We start from the raw sequence: 17,469 nt of genomic DNA, 5'->3' as shown, positions 1-17,469 counted from the left end.
TGCTAATTGCCCCGCCCTCGAAGATGGTGGCCCCCACAGCCAATAAGGAGGGAATATGCTAATTGACTGTCACACCCTCAAAATGGCGGCACCCACAGCCACAAGAAGGCAGCGCCCGTCCCCTCAGCGCCGCCGGCTGCCTCTGGAGTCCCCCAGTCCCCTCAGCCCCCCAATTGCCCAGGGCCAGCCTGAGGTGTAGGCAAGCCTCGGATGGCAACTGCCCAGCCGCCCAGGGCCACCTGAGGCTCAGGTAACCAGGGCCAGCCGAGGCTTGCGCTGCCGGCAGTGGCAGCAACAGAGGTGTGATGGGGCATCGCCTTCACCTGATCGCCAGGTCACCTCCCGCCCCTGAGGGCTCCTGGACTGTGAGAGGGGGGCAGGCTGGGCTGAGAGCCCCCTCCCCCGCCCCCCAGTGCATGAATTTTCATGTACCAGGCCTCAAGTATTAAATATAAATATATAACAGATTTACATTGCCTTTAAAATATTTTGTACTTCTCACATGTAAATTATGAAATCTTTTCTCTACTTTTTATTTTGTGGCTAAACTTTTCTATAATTATTAATATAGAACAACTGAGAACTGCTTTCAGGATTTAAAAAAGAATTTTCAGCTGGAAAAGTTTCTTGGAAGGCCACAAGTTAATTCTAATTATTACACTAAGATTTCAGTAAATATTTTTGACTTTTTCAACATGCCATACAGTCTGCTAGATGCTGCAAACAGCACAGTTTGTGACTTTATCAAGTTTATGATCTCATGGAGGATATGGGTCACTAAAGATACAGTGACAGTGTTATATTCTAAGGAAAAGGGTGCTATGTGAATACAAAGGAATTGGGCATCATGTGTTTTCAGGTTTTTTTTTTAAATAGAAGGGCAGAAGGAAAAAGCACAATAAGTTTAGAAAATTTAAACATTGGGCTAATTTATAGTACAGTGTGGAAGAAGTAATGTGAAACTGGATTAGTTAAAATTAACCATTGTTTTACAGCCCATTAGTACTAAGGATGTAATCAGAAAATAAGCCATTCCTCACGTTGTTAGAAAATGTTTTTCTAGAATATTATAAAATAGATGTTGCTGAAACTCTCTACACATTCAGCCTAATGTAATAGTAGTCAGTAGACTAATTATCATATAATTTAATACTTGGTCACATTGATTAAGATACTTAAATAACAAATGTCAACAGGTGAATTTTGTTCTTGATTCTATTTTTTTTCTTTTTTGGTTTCTACATGATCTTAGCATGTTAAATAGTTAATAGTATTTTAAGCTATATATTTCTTCCTAAAGTTTGGTACGGTTAGTATTTAATAGTAACATTAGAACTTTTCAAAAACAGTTAATTTCATAATACTGTTCTATAACTTTCACATCAGAAGATTTTCCTTCTAATGTCGCCCCCTTCCAACCCATCTCAAATTATTTTTAAAGTAACATTTCTAAAGCACATTCTGATTCTGTCACTCTTCAAAAAGACTAATATATGAAGCCTTACTTGATTTTCCAGCTAACCTATTCTCCCTATTAAATGTCTTGTCTGTCCAGAGCAGACTACTCAAACTACCCCAAACTTGTTATTCTTCCTGGCTACCAGCTTCTAAATCTTTGCTCCTGTCCTGCATCCTCCACTCCTTCTACTCCTTCCACCTTACTCCACCTCATCTCTGTTGAAAACCCACTAATCCCTCACACATAATCATTGACCTTTTTCTTGTTTTCCTAAAATTTATCTTGTATTTCTTCAGGAAAATTCATCTTTTTTTAAAACATTTTTATTGATTTCAGAGAGGAAGGGAGAGATAAGAAACATCAGTGATGAGAGAGAATCATTGATCAGCTGCCTTCTGCTCACCCCCTACTGGAGATCGAGTCCGCACCCAGGCATGTTCCCTTGACCAGAATCGAACCCGGGACCCTTCAGTCCGCAGGCTGAGGCTCTACCCACTGAGCCAAACCAGCTACGGCAGGAAAATTCATCACTTAAGTTAGGATAGCATTTACATTTCTTTCTTTTAACTCCTATTACAAATGCATAGATACAACATGGTATACCTATCATTTTGCATTCTATTTTCTTTACATTTACTATCCCTTTATCAGCTTAGTTTATAATTACTCTTAATGTCATGTACTCTCCTACTCTGTTACCCTGTTGTGTTGGACATTTTGATGTTACCGTAGGTAAAACTGATCTAAACATCTTTCTTCATAGAGTTTTTTTTTTTTTTTTTTTCTGTAAATGTCCTTTGGATAAATTTCCATAGTATCTATGAGATTAAAGGGTTTGAACACCATTTGCTGTGTGTTATTTTGTCTACACCAAGCATGTCAAACTACCAGCCTACGGGCCGCATGCAGCCCACACGATTATTTTTGCTGCCCAGCCAATATAACAGTATGTAAGAAATGTTTTAATAAAAATTTTGTGACTTAATTTTTACAATATCCTGTTATACATAATTATTAATAACAAACTACAATGTTTGCTAATGACTGATTCTATAATCGTGTTGCATTCATTTCCCTTACGCACCTATGCGCCTTAAGTGCAGGCTCACCATTTCTCTCCACTAATACTAGCAGCGAATATTTTAGCAGCCGATTGCCACATCATTAGTCTTGTACTGACTTGTTTGATGTGCACAACAGGAAATATTTCTCTTTCGTAGAACAAGAAAAATAGGTTTGTTTTCGTTATGCTTATTAATTTGTGCAGTTATTCAGTGTCTGGTAAGTTAATGTTCAAGAAAAAATACTAATTTTTATTAAAATGTTCTATTATTTTATGTTAATGACTAGAGGCCCGGTGCACGAAATTCGTGCACGGAGGGGGGCTGTCCCTCAGCCTAGCCTGTACCCTCTCCAATATGGGATCCCTCGAGGGATGTCCGACTGCCCGTTTAGGCCCGATCCTGGTGGGATCGGCCCTAAACGGGCAGTCGGACATCCCTCTCACAATCCAGGACTGCTGGCTCCCAACTGCTTGCCTGCCTGCCTTCCTGATTGCCCCTAACTGCTTCTGCCTGCCAGCCTGATCACCCCCTAACCACTCTGCTGCCAGCCTGTTTGCCCCCAACTTCCCTCCTCTGCCAGCCTGGTCACCCCTAACTGCCCTCTCCTGCAGAGTTGATCACCTCCAACTGCCCTCCCTTGCAGGCCAGGTGCCTCCCAACTGCCCTCTCCTGATGGCCATCTTGTGGTGGCCATCCTGTGTCCACATGGAGGCAGGATCTTTGACCACATGGGGACAGCTATATTTTGTGTTGCAGTGATGAGCAATCTGCATATTACTCTTTTATTAGATAGGATTACTCATTTATTTCAGCCCTTATATTCAGCATGTCTCTTATTGAAATAAACCTATGTTTCTATGAAAATTGAAGCTTTTTGGGTTTTTTTGTGGCCCACATAAACTTAAACCTTGTTTATTTGGCCCGTGTTAGCCTTTGAGTTTGACATGCTTGGTCTACACTGTTAGCAAAATCTGAGTGTATTCATTTCAGCAAATTAAAAGTAGAACTCAGAAGCAAAGCCTAGATCCTTTCATATTGTCTTAATCAGTCTTATGCATAGCAGTTAACTCCTGAACGTATTTCAGTATAAAGCATCACGGAAAACTGGAGCTTTTTAATAATGATCATGAATCAAGAAGTTGTCTTGTTTAAAAAAAAAAAAAAAACAGAGGTGGTTATAGGGCTTTTTAGAAAGATTTACCTTAGAAATAAATAAAAGTAATTTCTGAGTAATCCAAGGTTTTTCAGGGCTTCAAAAACATAACATTGGCAGCTTTTATATCAGAATTACAGCCATAGATAACTAAGTTATCTGATACAACGTATTCTGTCAACTTATAATAACTAAAATCAATTTGATTAATTTTGAGTATATTACTCAAATTATTTATCTTTCATTGAACTTATAGCTTAAAAAACATTAGGCTAAGCCCACACATTATTGGGTTAGATTAACCTAGATGAGCTTTTTCTATCTGAATTGACTCTCCTATTTTGAGAGAGGTGGCAACCGTAAAACTTAAAGGACTTCAAAATATTTTATTGTGACCTAAGATAAGACATAAAATGCATGTCATGTTCTAATAACACACATACAAACATATTAATACCTACCCTTACTACAGATAAAACACTGGCATTCTCCCTTTCATTATAAACACAACTATTGGTCAAGACTCACAAAACTGATTTCACAAATTACTAAGGGGTCACAACCCACAACTTGAAAATTGCTGGCTAAAATTAAAAAGGAAACTTGCCAGTTCTTAGGTTATAATAGTACTAGAGGCCCGGTGCATGACATTCATGCACTGGCAGGGGGGCGTCCCTCAGCTTGGCCTGCACCCTCTCACAGGGAGCGGGACTAAGCCGGCAGGCGAACATCCCCCAAGGGGTTTTTAGTGCTGCAGCAGAGGCGGGAGAGGCTCCCGCCACTGCCTCGCCAGCCCTGAACCCGGCTTCTGGCTGAGCAGCACTACCCCTGTGGGAGTGCCTCACTGACCACCAGGGGGAAGATCCTGAGTTGAGCCCCATGGTGGTCAGTGCACATCATAGTGACCAGTTGTTAGCCTTTTATTATATAGGCTATAGTGATTATATAGTGATTCTTTGCATTCATTACAGGAGTATCGCTCAGAGTGCATCAAAAAGAGAATAGCTGTAAATTGATTTGACCTTGATCACCCTTCCCTTGCCACAGATGAATAACTGCTACTCTTCCTTCTATTAAAAATTAAAAAAAATTTTTTTTGTAATTCTGAACAAAGATTATTTAGCTTCTAGCCAGTACCTGGGGTTTCTGCCTCTTTACCAAAAGTAAGGCAACTTTATACTAAGTTATCTCATTATTCATCACTTCCATTTATCCTAAACCATCCAAAAAAAAAAGTAAATTACATATTTCCTGATCCTTTTCTTCCAGAAGATGTTAATCTACCTGATCCTCTTTTTTTTTTAAATTAAGACCTCCATCTCCTCAATTATAAACATATCCCCCTTTTATTACCCTGTTAACATCTGTTGTAGAATATATGAATTTCAGCTCCTTCATTTTTACTCCACCAAGGAGCCTTGGTACCAGAAAATGATATCTCCTTTCTCCTAGTTTGCTATTGCTTTTTCCAAGTAATTGCGAAAATATAAGTGTCAAAGTTCTTCCTCTGAGGTCAGTGTTTTGTGACCTCAACACTCTTAGTACCCATCTTCCATGTTCCTACATTCAGTGTGGATTTTGATCCCAGTGCACAGTGTTCCTCTGTACCCCAAGTTCTGCCATCAGGTTAGATAACCTTCGATTCTCTGTGGAAGGAACATTCAATGTCCTGCCCTCGTTGAACCCCATATTCTTTCAGTTTCTCTTCATGTAGCCTCCTTTTGTTTCTGTCGCATAAATGCTACCCCTTTTCAGGGCTATGTCATCAGCAGATTATACTCCTTGGTGCTCTTCCTATCAGTGGCTTCAAATAAGGAAGTTGGCTTGCATTTAGGGACCGTTAACACCAAAAGATATGTGTCTTCAAACCATGTTAACTCACTTAGGAGTCACAAGAGGGTCAGATTGATAACCTGCACTGCTGAATATTTTTTTGGTCCTGACTGAAGTTAAAGATTTATTTAAGCTGCTCCTCTGTAATATGGGTAGGTTATTGAAAGAATTGTCACTGAACTACATTATGCCTGCCTAAGAAGTTTATTATGGCTTATAAAATTGAGGTTTATGTGAGTTTTCTTGGTTTATTTCTGAACATGACTGGTTTCTATTATCTGAAGCTTTAGTTCCAAAGAGTTTGTTAACTGGGGTGGTTTATTTTAATCTCAGGAGTGTTTTCCCATTTCAAAACAAAACAAAACTCTTTGTTATCAAATCAGTGACTTTGGGACTTCTTAACTCTTTTGATGACTTCTGATTTTAATAATCTAGTAGCCCTGGCTGGTTAGCTCAGTAGTTAGAGCATCAGCTCGTAGACTGAAGGGTCTTGGGTTTGATTCCCAGTCAAGGGCATGTATCTTGGTTGCAGGTTCGATCCCTAGCCCCAGTCGGGGTGTGTGTGGGAGGCCAACAGTCAATGTGTTTCTCTCTCTTTCTCTCTCTCTCTTCCCCTCTCTCTATCCCTCCCTTCCTTTCATTCTGTCTACAAATCAATGGAAAAAATATCCTCGGGTGAGGATTTAAAAAAAAAACATGGTTATTCCATTTAAAATAATAATTTGTTTTATATTCTTAAATTATTAGTATTATATATTCTTGGGGCTTTGAACTTGTTTTAATCATACCCATTTATTTTTGTCATTGGTTTTTATTCTTTACATAAACACTATTATCATTTGAATATTACAGTATTAATATTGATTATATGATTACTAATATTCCCTGCTATAAACCAATATGGTACTCTTTGCTCCCAGTCACTAAAATTTAGCAGGCAAGACATCATTTTTATACTTGCATTTCAAGATTTACATGGGTAAGTAAAGTTAAAATTGTCATCTTTAACAATCATTAAGAACATTTCCTCAAAAATAGATTTTGCTTTTACTTTTATTTTTTTAGCTTTCAACAGGATGATAATTAATTTCTTCCTAACAACTGTTTGTGTGTTTGTGTATGTGTGTGTATAATTAGGTAGAATTATGTAGTATTATGTTAATAGCTTTTATTGGATTATGTTGATATTTATCCTACCTTTATTCTTTCATGGGAAAATATGAACTTATTTTATAATAGGCTTGAATTATTTTCCGTTATAGACATTTGTATTTTAAAATATTTTTGTTCTATTTATCCTACCTTTCATGTTTCTATTATTTTAAATTAAATGCATATGTTGTATTTTCTGTTTGAGGAAATTCTCCATAATACTAAAGGTATTAATTATCATGCCTCTCAAATAGACATTGATAGATAAAAGCATATAAAACACTTGTCCCAGCCACTATATATAGCCACCAAGATCATAGAGGAAGAGAATGACATTATAAGTGTCCTCCAATTCTTCTTATATATACTGAGGGGTATTACTTCCAAAGTAACTGCTTCAGATTCTTTATAAATCAAATCTGGCTACTACCAAGGTGAGATGTACCCTCTACTACAAATATACTTGATAATGCCAGTGGATCTCTAGTTTCAGAAAGATTTTTCAGAGGGCATTATATCAAAAATTAGTGATGTAGCTACCTATTATTATCATGTTTTTAAAGTTGTTATATAATGAAATAATGTATAAAAACTGCATTATCAGTTTAGGATTAAGACTATTTTAGTTTTAAATATAAGTGGGTTTTATTAAAATACAAAAGTGACTTAGAAAATTTTTGTAAATGCTTGTATTTTATTTTCATTGTGGTAATTTAGTTAAAATTTCTCTTTTATCTTCAGATTGACCTCTTTTTCTTAACTTTCATTAATAGGTAGCATAGATCAATCAGTGTTAAAAGAATTACCCCCTGAACTCCTGGCAGAAATTGAATCCACCATGCCACTTTGTGAACGTGTGAAAATGAATAAACGCAAGCGTAGCACAGTTAATGAAAAACCAAAATATGCTGAAATCAGTTCAGATGAAGATAATGATAGTGATGGGACTTTTGAATGTAAGTATCACATAACAATTATTACTTTAGAATTAAGCAGATTGATGTGTTTGTCTCATTTATAATTTTTTGGGTTAGCAAGAGCATAGTGATTTTAATAATTAATATAGCAGGATTTTTTCTTTTTACTTAAAATATATGTGAAAGATGAGATCAGTTGGCACCAAGAAAAAAATTTTAGTGGTCAGATAACACGTATGTGTCTATATGCACTTAGCAAACATTTATTGAGCTCCTACTATGGTATATGCTAAGCACTAAGAATAAAAATGCAAATAAGATGTAGTCCATCTTTGAAGAACTTTCATTCTATTGGGGGCGGGGGGATGTAAACAGTTGTAGTACAGTGATAATAGTAAATTCAGGGTGCTGTGGGAACACATTGGATTGGCATCAGAAATCATACCGGGGGTTCAGGAAACACTTACTGGAAGAGGTGACACTTGAGTTGAGTCTTAAAGGACACGTAGGAGATAGCCTGGTGAAAAAATATTTTAAACCATACTATCACTAAATTATGAATGGATTAGCCACATTACCGATTATCTGTGTGGTTTGGACCTGGCTTCTCCTTTTTGCCCAGCTGTGTCCTGGAATTCCTCCCTTGTTTCACTGTTTTCCAGAGCTGGCTTCTTCACTACACAGCTACCTCTCTACAACACTGTGATCACCTGTCTTTGCACTAGACTTGCTATACCTCGCCTGTCTTCCTACTGGTCCACTGAAAAAGTTCTTCTCTTTTATCCCTATCTTCCTTCTTCTGGAGCAAGAGAATTGAGCCTAGCCAAGAGGGGTCAGCAACCTTGTTTGACTTAAACGGCATTCAGTGGAAAGAGACTGTGGGAGATCTTCACTTGTGTGCCAACTGACTTAGTCATTATGACCAAAAGAAGTGGGAAGACCACCAGTGTGTTCTGCCTTTTTCACCTAGTGTCCATAGATTGAGGTGTGACAAGCAAGGGCAGGAAGGACAGATGCATGCTGCCATTTTTAAATGTGTATTGCCGATGGAAGTCCTTCACCTCCTCCAAAGTTTTTAATCAATGTTCATTTACTCTGATCGTCTTAAAATTGTGAGCTCTTGAGCTATGAGCAGTAGATTATGAATACTGAACAAATCTGAACAAAGTTTTAAAATTGAAATAAAATATATAGCAAAGTTAATCTGACATTTAATTATATGTATAATTGTTATCATTTGTATTATCATGAGATGTATTTACATGCCTTATATTTCAGTGGCTAAAGTTAATATTTTTTATTATAATCACACATTTTTATCATTTGGGAACATATGCTCTGGAAAGAGAAAGGAGACCTAGTGACTCAGAAACTCACTCCCCTTTATATACATGCCTCTCCTCATTCTTCCTCTCTCCCCCAATACATCACTCATTCCTAAAGAGAATAGCTAAAAAAAAGTTCCTTAACTGCAGATTGATTCCAAATAGCACTTAAGTTCCCGTTAATTGAGAGTGGCTTCCTGCATTATTAAGCTGATGAGAATTCTAAAGCTACCTCACGGTTAAGTAGAAAGGACAGCATAATCAGAAATGCCCAGGAAGTATAAAATAGGGGAGTGAGCCACACATGCCTCATGTTTGTCATCAATGCATCCATTATTCTTTTCCTTGTTTCTGTTATGAGAGCTATTGTCTCATCTTAGGGGAGCACATCGTTTCATCTTAAAGCCCTGGATCCCAATATATTTATGCCCAAGTATATTGAAAACTAATATTAGTTAGAGAACCTGATCTTTAATTTCGCTGGGCTTTTCAAGAGATCTTAGAGCAGATTCCTGTTTTTCTTGGTTTATTTTATATATAAAAGTCAACTCTGGGGCCAGTGATTTGAGTGATAAAAGGATTTTAACTGATAGTTGACAAACAACCAAATTGTCATTATACCACAAGAAAAACATTGTAATGAAAATATAGTGCAATACAAAATATAGAAGTAGTATGAACATAAGTAGCAAGCTTATGCTACTTAGAGAATTTTAGAAATAAAGTTTTATTGCAATTCAATCATATTGGTTTCCCAAAAATCTAAAACTAAGGAAATAGTTTAGTTAAAGGAGAGGGGGAAGAATTTTGAAAGTTAGGCCACACAGATTTGGAAGTCATAGCACAAATATAAGGTCTGGGGAAGGAAGAGGGGAGATATAAGAAGCTGAAGAGAGAAATAGGTGAAATGTGAAAGGGAGGATAGAAAACTCCCAAGTCATTTTATGTACCTCTCTACAGGGTGGGGCAAAAGTAGGTTTGCAGTTGTTTATATAGAAAATAATATAGTAATTAATAAACAATAATATAAGAATAAACTCTGTTTTGCATACTCATAATTATAGATCTACTTTTGCCCCACCCTCTATTAAGCCTCCTCTGCTTCCAGGGTAATGAGAGAAACAGAGAAAGAACAGGCTAGTCATAATGAATTGGGATCCTGATAGCCTATTGCAACACATATTATATCATAGAAGTTGTTTTTTCCTAATTTCCATCCTGTTTTCATCCAAACGGCCTAAAGTTGAGTGAATTTTAACTGAAGTTTTCTAGTGCCTGAAAATTACTACCAATACAGCATAGTGTATGTACTTGATAACAACTATAAGATTTTTCAAGCATTTTCTCATAGAATTGAGCTTGAAATAGATTTCTTATGAAATTAAAATTTAAAAAGACTGAGTAGGTCATATTTGAGGTCATATATAAACATATTACTAGTTAGTGTCATTCCTTAGATTTGGTAGATATTTCAAGAACTTGTTGAAAAAACATTTAACCCTTTGCACTCGCTTGCTTTTTTCTCGATTCCTTTATTCTAATGCTAACCGTGTCGAGTCACACTTGACATCCGAGTGCAAAAGGTTAATGAATGGTAGCCATAAGAGACCTATTTGTCTGACCTACACAGACACCTAACTATATTTATATATAAGGCAGCCCCTCACAAAAAGAATGTACTGGGGTGTACCTTAGTCATAAAAGGGGAGGAAATCCTACCTCTTTTTTATATAATTTATAGTCAAATTTATGCCTAATCATGAAGAAAATCATTGAAAGTTTAAGTATATCCATTTACATTTGTCCTTTTTAATGAACCGTCTTGCTCTGTCAAACCTATGACCACAAAGAAGAGGAAACAAAATTATCTTTTTCTGTCATACTGTCAGTAGATTGGACAGAAGGGTCCAGAACCAGAAACCAAATTAGATTCTTGATTAGAAATAGCTGGGGGAGCATGTAATGGTACAATTATCCAGGATATAGACATTGATTATTCACACAAGGACATGGGTACAGGTAGAGAACCCAAGCAAGAGTTTTGTCTTAAGTACTATTTGGGTATTGATCATAGATAAGGAGTCACAATAGAAACCAGTTACAAGAAAGCAGGGGAGTCAAATTTAGATCAACAGACTAGAAGATATTATCAACATATGGTTACTACAACAGCCAGTGTATAATCCCAAGTAGGACACATTAGTTCTATATCTTGGTGGTGCTATACCTTAGAGCAGTTATGATAAATATTTGTCACTTATACTGCCCTTCAGCAGTCAGTGAACAGATACTTCTAATCAATCTTTTTTTTCTCTCTCTCTCTCTCTCTCTCTCTCTCTCTCTCTCTCTCGCTTTAAAATTTATCTTTATTGTTGGAAGTAATACAGATGTACCCTGTTTTCCCCCATTGACCCCTTCCATTCCACCCCACCCCCTTCCCCAGGCCTTCACCACACTATTATCTGTGTCCATAGGTTATGCATATATGCATGTAAGTTCTTTGGTTAATCTCTTCCTACCCCACCTTGCCTCTTAATCAGTCTTTCTTACTGAAATATGATGCTGTCTCAGAGCTCAGAATTATTCTCAACATAATGCTCTAGCCAGCTATTCCCAGTTGATCAGAGATGATGTGTCTGATAAAATCTGTTTGCCAGTACTGCCTAACAGCTTCTATCTGTACTGGTGATTTTAGCAGAATGCTCAAACTTCTGGAAGGGTGGGAAAAGGATTCAAGCTAGCATACATAAATATGCTTAGGTAGCATGCATAAGCTTAAAAGCTTTCTTCGTGGGCTTAAGCAAATGTACTGCTGGAGAACTGAATTCAATGTATATGAGTATGTACAACTATACACGTTTATTCTATCTCTATAGGCTTGTGATGTTAGGTTACCAAAGTCTATTGAATTTTTATAGCTAAGTTGTGGGCCTAACTTGGCTGTTAACTGATTGTATACACGGTTACCCATATCTGTAATACTTTCTCAAAAGTTTGCTTTTCCTCCAAACCTTGCTCCCCATAAAAAATTTAAATGCTTTAAGGTGTTTCTGTTTTTCATCCTAATCCTAGATAAAGATTGTTTTACATACTTTAATCAATCCTAAAATTTAGATATTGTCTTTACTGACACTGAATACTTCTTTGAAATGAGCAGTGTGGTTTCTCACAACGTACATATATATCTATATTTATTAGCAAACTGATTTTATATAAAAACCTTTCTCTAAATAGTTAATGCTAAAATAAGTGATAATCATTTCTATACCCTAATTTATATTTCTAGTTAAACAGAATGGCTCAGAATTTGATAGTCCCATACAATGTAGATTCCCCTTACCCCCAATGTGGTTCATTTGTAAAGTACAAATTTAAATAGTCTTTTTAAATGAGGTAAATTATTTGTCATGGGGATTTGCTTCTAGCCTCTAGGAAACGACATAAAAAAGATGATGATAAAGCTTGGGAATATGAAGAGCGTGACAGAAGAAGCTCTGGGGATCATAGGAGAAGTGGCCACTCTCATGAAGGAAGAAGGAGTTCAGGTGGTGGTCGTTATCGAAACCGAAGTCCATCTGATACTGACATGGAAGATTATTCTCCTCCTCCCAGCCTTAGTGAGGGTAATTCATCAGTGTCAACGGATTTCTTACATAAGCCAATTTAAATTTAGGGCTTTATCTTTGAAGGATATCTGATATTTCTATGACTTAATTAACTCCTAATTTTTAATCAAGACAAAAGTATATAATTTAGTTTGGATTGACAGTGATTATTGTTTAAGTATTTAATTAATGGAAGAAAATAGAAACACAAATAGAAATATTTTACATTGTCATTCCTGCATTTCAGTATTACTTTTTGTTCATTTTAGTTGCTAGAAAAATGAAGAAAAAAGAAAAACAGAAGAAGAGGAAAGCTTATGAACCAAAACTAACACCTGAAGGTAACATTTTAGTTCATTTGTTTTTATTCATATTCTTCAACTTCCATTTTCTAATTGGAATGTGGACATAATAAGCTTTTTCTATTCCTGTGTTGCAGAAATGATGGATTCTTCAACTTTTAAGAGATTCACAGCCTCAATAGAAAATATTTTGGATAATTTAGAAGATATGGATTTTACTGCATTTGGTAAAATAATTTTAAAGTATATATATTTATCTCTAAATATAAAATCAATTTAAAATATATTTATTTACCTATGTGTCTAGCTTTCTGCCAGTTACATTAATAGATACAAAGGCATGGTCTGTGCTTTCAAGAAACTTAAAATCTAGTTGTGGAGTCTAATCTATCAAGAAACTGAAAACTTTAGTATAAAAATCAAGTATTAATTAAGTATTAATAGTGTTTAAGTATCCTGAGAGTGCAGCTACCACAAGTTAGAGTAATTAAGGAAGTCTATGCAGATGAGACTTGAATAGGCCCTATAGAAGGAAGGAAGCTAATATGAGCAAAGATGCAGATATAGGAACCAATCCCTCTAATCATTTATCCTAAAAGCTAATATTTATTGAATACCTACTGTTTGTTAATAGTATGTTTAGTTTTAGAGAAGTAAAGATAAATGCCCCAGCCCTTGGCTTTAACTACTGTAAGTCCTCACTTAATGTTCTCAATAGGTTCTTGGAAACTGTGACTTCAAGTATAACAATGTATAATGAAACCAATTTTATCATAGGCTAATTAATAGAAAAAGAGTTAAAATCCTGTGGCACATTTCTGGTCACAAAAACATCACAAAATTTCTAAAATAAAGACCCAAAACACTTTTAATATTAAACATTGAAATAAATGTGAGCTATACATACATTTAAGAAAGATTAATAAAAAGCAATATGATTGTTTTCTAACTCATTTATCCCAATTTGGAGTTGTGGGTGGCTGGAGCCTATCCCAGCAGCTCAGGGCATAAGGTGGGACCACACCTGGACAGGATGCCGTTCCTGATGCACTCACTCATACCCCAACACTCAGACTAGAACAATTTAGACACGCCAATTAACCTAACATGCACATCCTTGGGAGGTGGGAGGAAACGGTTGTACCCAGAGAAAACCCATATAGATATGGGGAACACATGCAAACTCCACACAGACAGTGGACACAGCCAGCAATCAATTTTTTTTTATTAATGTTATAAAAAAAGAACATTAACAAAATGATGTTATTCAGTGACCTGCTGTAATACATAGTCTAATATAGAAAATAGAATAATAAACCAGTTAGAATACAATAGAATAATGTAATCATTACATATATCCTATATAATAAAAGGGTAATATGCAAATTGACCAAACTGCGGAACAACCAGAACACCAGCGGCCCCTTGCCCCGCCCCCAAGTGGGGGCCCCGACCCCAATCGGGTGCAGGGCCAGCTGGCAAACTGCCCACGGCCCCTCGCCCCAGCCAGCCCACCCCTGATGCCCCCATCGGGGCAGGCCGGCTGGACCCTACCAGTGCACAAATTCGTGCACCAGGCCTCTAGGTTTAAAATAATATGTAGATCATCCTCTCTAATAAGAGTAATATGCAAATTGACCATCACTCCAACACACAAGATGGCTGCCCCCATGTGGACACAAGATGGCTGCCACAAGATGGCCAGCAGGGGAGGGCAGTTGGGAGGGACCAGGCCTGCAAGGGAGGGCAGTTGGGGGCAATCAAGCCTGCAGGGGAGGGCAGTTAGGGGTGACCAGGCCAGCAGGGGAGGGCAGTTAGGGGTAACCAGGCCAGCAGGGGAGGGCAGTTAGGGGCAAACAGGCTGGCAGGGAGCAGTTAGGCATCAATCAGGCTGGCAGGGGAGTGGTTAGGGGGCAGGCTGGCAGTCAGAAGTTGTTAGGGGCAATCAGGAAGGCAGGCAGGCAAGCAGTTGGGAGCCAGCAGTCCTGGATTGTGAGAGGGATGTCCGACTGCCCGTTTAGGCCCGATCCTACGGGCCTAAACGGGCAGACGGACATCCCTCGAGGGGTCCCAGATTGGAGAGGGTGCAGGCTGGGCTGAGGGACACACACACACACACCTCACCCCCTGTGCATGAATTTTGTGCACCGGGCCTCTAATAACTATATAAAACTGTTAAATTTCTATAAAAATACTGCTTACAGTGTGTTTATCTATTTGAAAATGCCATGAAAGGTATATTATCCTCTACTTCAAATGTATTAGTTTTGTGAGAATTACTTGCCTGAGTTTTATTAATGTGTCCCCTGTTGAGAGTATCAGTTCTTCATTTCTAAAACTTTCCAGTTTTGTGTTGAGAAACCTTTTTCTTCCATATCATTTAAGATCCCAACAGATAGGGCACTCTCAAATGAGGATAAATTTGAGAAGGAATTATTTACAAACAGACTAATTACAAAAGTGGAGGCAGAATATTTCCAGAATCCAGGATTTACAGTCATGGAACTGTTACTGTCTCTACACCCAGAGAAATATGGGTAAAGAGAATTTACCAGAACTTACTCACTAGGGGAAAACAAGTTGTACAGTGAGCTGCCTTCAAAAAACGGTAATCTTTTGGTCAGAGGACATGGGCAGCTTGAGACCTTGCAAGGAAGGAGCTGCAGATACAAATACCCTGACCTCACTCACTCTCCTTCTCTTTGATCTTCTGACTGGGCACCCCACTGGCTGAACCTAAACAGAAGCCAGAAGGCATGGGAGGCTGTTGATGTAGTCTGTGCAGGTTAGCCTACTAGGGCAGAAAGCTTGGTTGAGGATATATCCAAAGTAGTAAAGATAACTTATCTCCTCTTCCCATCTTAGAACTCTAATTTTAATCACTATCCTCTTTCATTCAGAGTTTGCTTGAGGTTTACAGAGATCTCTTAGGTTGTTGTTTTGTAAGTGTTTGGTGTTCAAAAATTTTATTTAAAAGTTAGGCTTACTATTTTGAGCTATTTCTGTTACCTAAACTGTATTTGTTCGATTTGGTTTTTCAGGTGATGATGATGAAATTCCTCAGGAACTGCTCTTAGGAAAACATCAGCTTAATGAACTCGGCAGTGAATCTGCTAAAATTAAAGCAATGGGTATAATGGATAAGGTATCTCACTAAAGTAAAATTTATGAATTTAGTTAATATCTGATATTTGAAATCCAAGAACTATTCTACAGATATTCTAAAGAAAATCACTGCATTGAAAAGAGGCATTGGCCTGGACTTCTTCACTTGTTTATTTTTTCATTGTCTCAAATTTTTGGATTATTTAAATGAAGAAATACACTAAGTTTTCCTTTGATATTTGCTTTAATCATATACAGTGGTGAAAGAGTAAAGCTATGGTCCATAGGGTCATTACTTTAGGCCTTAAAATAATTTCTGTGATTTGTCTTTCCTAAGGCGCTCTTTGTTGCTCAGTAGTCCCATGGAATAGCAGGATATTTTTTTCACTGATAATAACTTCAAACAACAATGACAGCATCAAGGAATTGCTTCCTGTAATCTTCATGAGCCACCATTCACCCCCTAAACTACTGCATGATTGCTATGCAAACACAATTTCTAAATAAATACTCTCTCCTCCTAATCAGGCTCTCCATTTCTTATTCATTTTTTATGGAGTAAAAAAATACCATTTTTTATTGCATTTGTTGCCTATATTCTAAATAATAAATTTGATGTTTTTATTGCATTATAATTGATATTTAACATTCTATTAGTTTCAGGTGTACATGATTTTTGTATATATTGCAAAATGATCACAACATAAATCCAGTTAACATCCATCATCATACATAGTTACAGTGTTTTTTTCCTTGTGATGAGAACTTTAAGTTCTCCTTAGCAACTTTCATATATACAGTTGATCTTGAACAACACTGGTTTGAACTGCACAGGTCCACTTTTGAACAGATTTTTTTCAGTAAATACAGTCAGCCCTTGGTATCTTCAGGTTTCATATCCTTGGATCAAAAATGGTATTTTTACATTCCCAATCTTGGATCGAAAATACTATTTTCAACCAGTTTGTTGAATTCACAGATATGAAGGGCTGACTAGTTAAGTTTTGGGTCAGTCAAAAGTTATACGCATATTTGGACTGTGCTGCAGATAGGTACCCCTAATACTTATGATATTCAGGGGTCAGCTATACAAAACAGTGTTATTAACTAGAGTCACCATACTATACATTACATTCCCAGAACTTATTTTTTATCTTGTAACTGGAAATTAGTACCTCTTGACCACCTTCACCCATTTTGTTCACACACACACACACACACACACCCCACCTCTGACAACCATCAGTCTGTTCTCTGTATCTGTGACTTCAGTTGTTTGTTGTTGCTTTTTAGGTTCCATGTATAATTGAGATCATACAATTTTTGTCTTTCTCTGACTTCTCTTAGCATAATGCCCTCAAGATCCATCCAAATTGTCACAAATGGCAAGATTTTCTTCTTTTTTATGGCTGAATAATATTCCATTGTTCATACATGCTACATTTTCTTCATTCATTATTGGACACTTCAGTTGCTTCCATGTCTTGGCTACTATAAATAATGCTGCCATGAACATGGAGGTGCAGATATCTTTTTAAATTAGTGTCTTTCTTT

At 37.0% G+C, this 17,469-nt stretch overlaps 1 protein-coding gene across 4 annotated transcripts in view; it reads left to right on the top strand.

Moving 5' to 3' along the window:
- Positions 1–17,469, top strand: part of NIPBL (NIPBL cohesin loading factor) — a 185,722-nt gene that overhangs the window by 109,395 nt on the left and 58,858 nt on the right. For all 4 annotated transcript variants that reach the window (XM_079760004.1, XM_079760003.1, XM_079760006.1 and 1 more), the window contains 5 exons: positions 7,435–7,617; positions 12,329–12,526; positions 12,778–12,849; positions 12,948–13,037; positions 15,852–15,955. In XM_079760004.1, the coding sequence (XP_079616130.1) occupies positions 7,435–7,617; positions 12,329–12,526; positions 12,778–12,849; positions 12,948–13,037; positions 15,852–15,955 (647 nt within the window). The remainder of the gene's footprint in view (positions 1–7,434; positions 7,618–12,328; positions 12,527–12,777; positions 12,850–12,947; positions 13,038–15,851; positions 15,956–17,469) is intronic.

The sequence above is a fragment of the Cnephaeus nilssonii genome (genome assembly GCF_951640355.1).
Source record: "Cnephaeus nilssonii genome assembly, chromosome: 2".
Classification (NCBI taxonomy): domain Eukaryota; kingdom Metazoa; phylum Chordata; class Mammalia; order Chiroptera; family Vespertilionidae; genus Cnephaeus; species Cnephaeus nilssonii.
The sequence above is the reverse complement of the archived record's forward strand: the minus strand, read 5'-3'. Positions and strand labels throughout refer to the sequence as shown.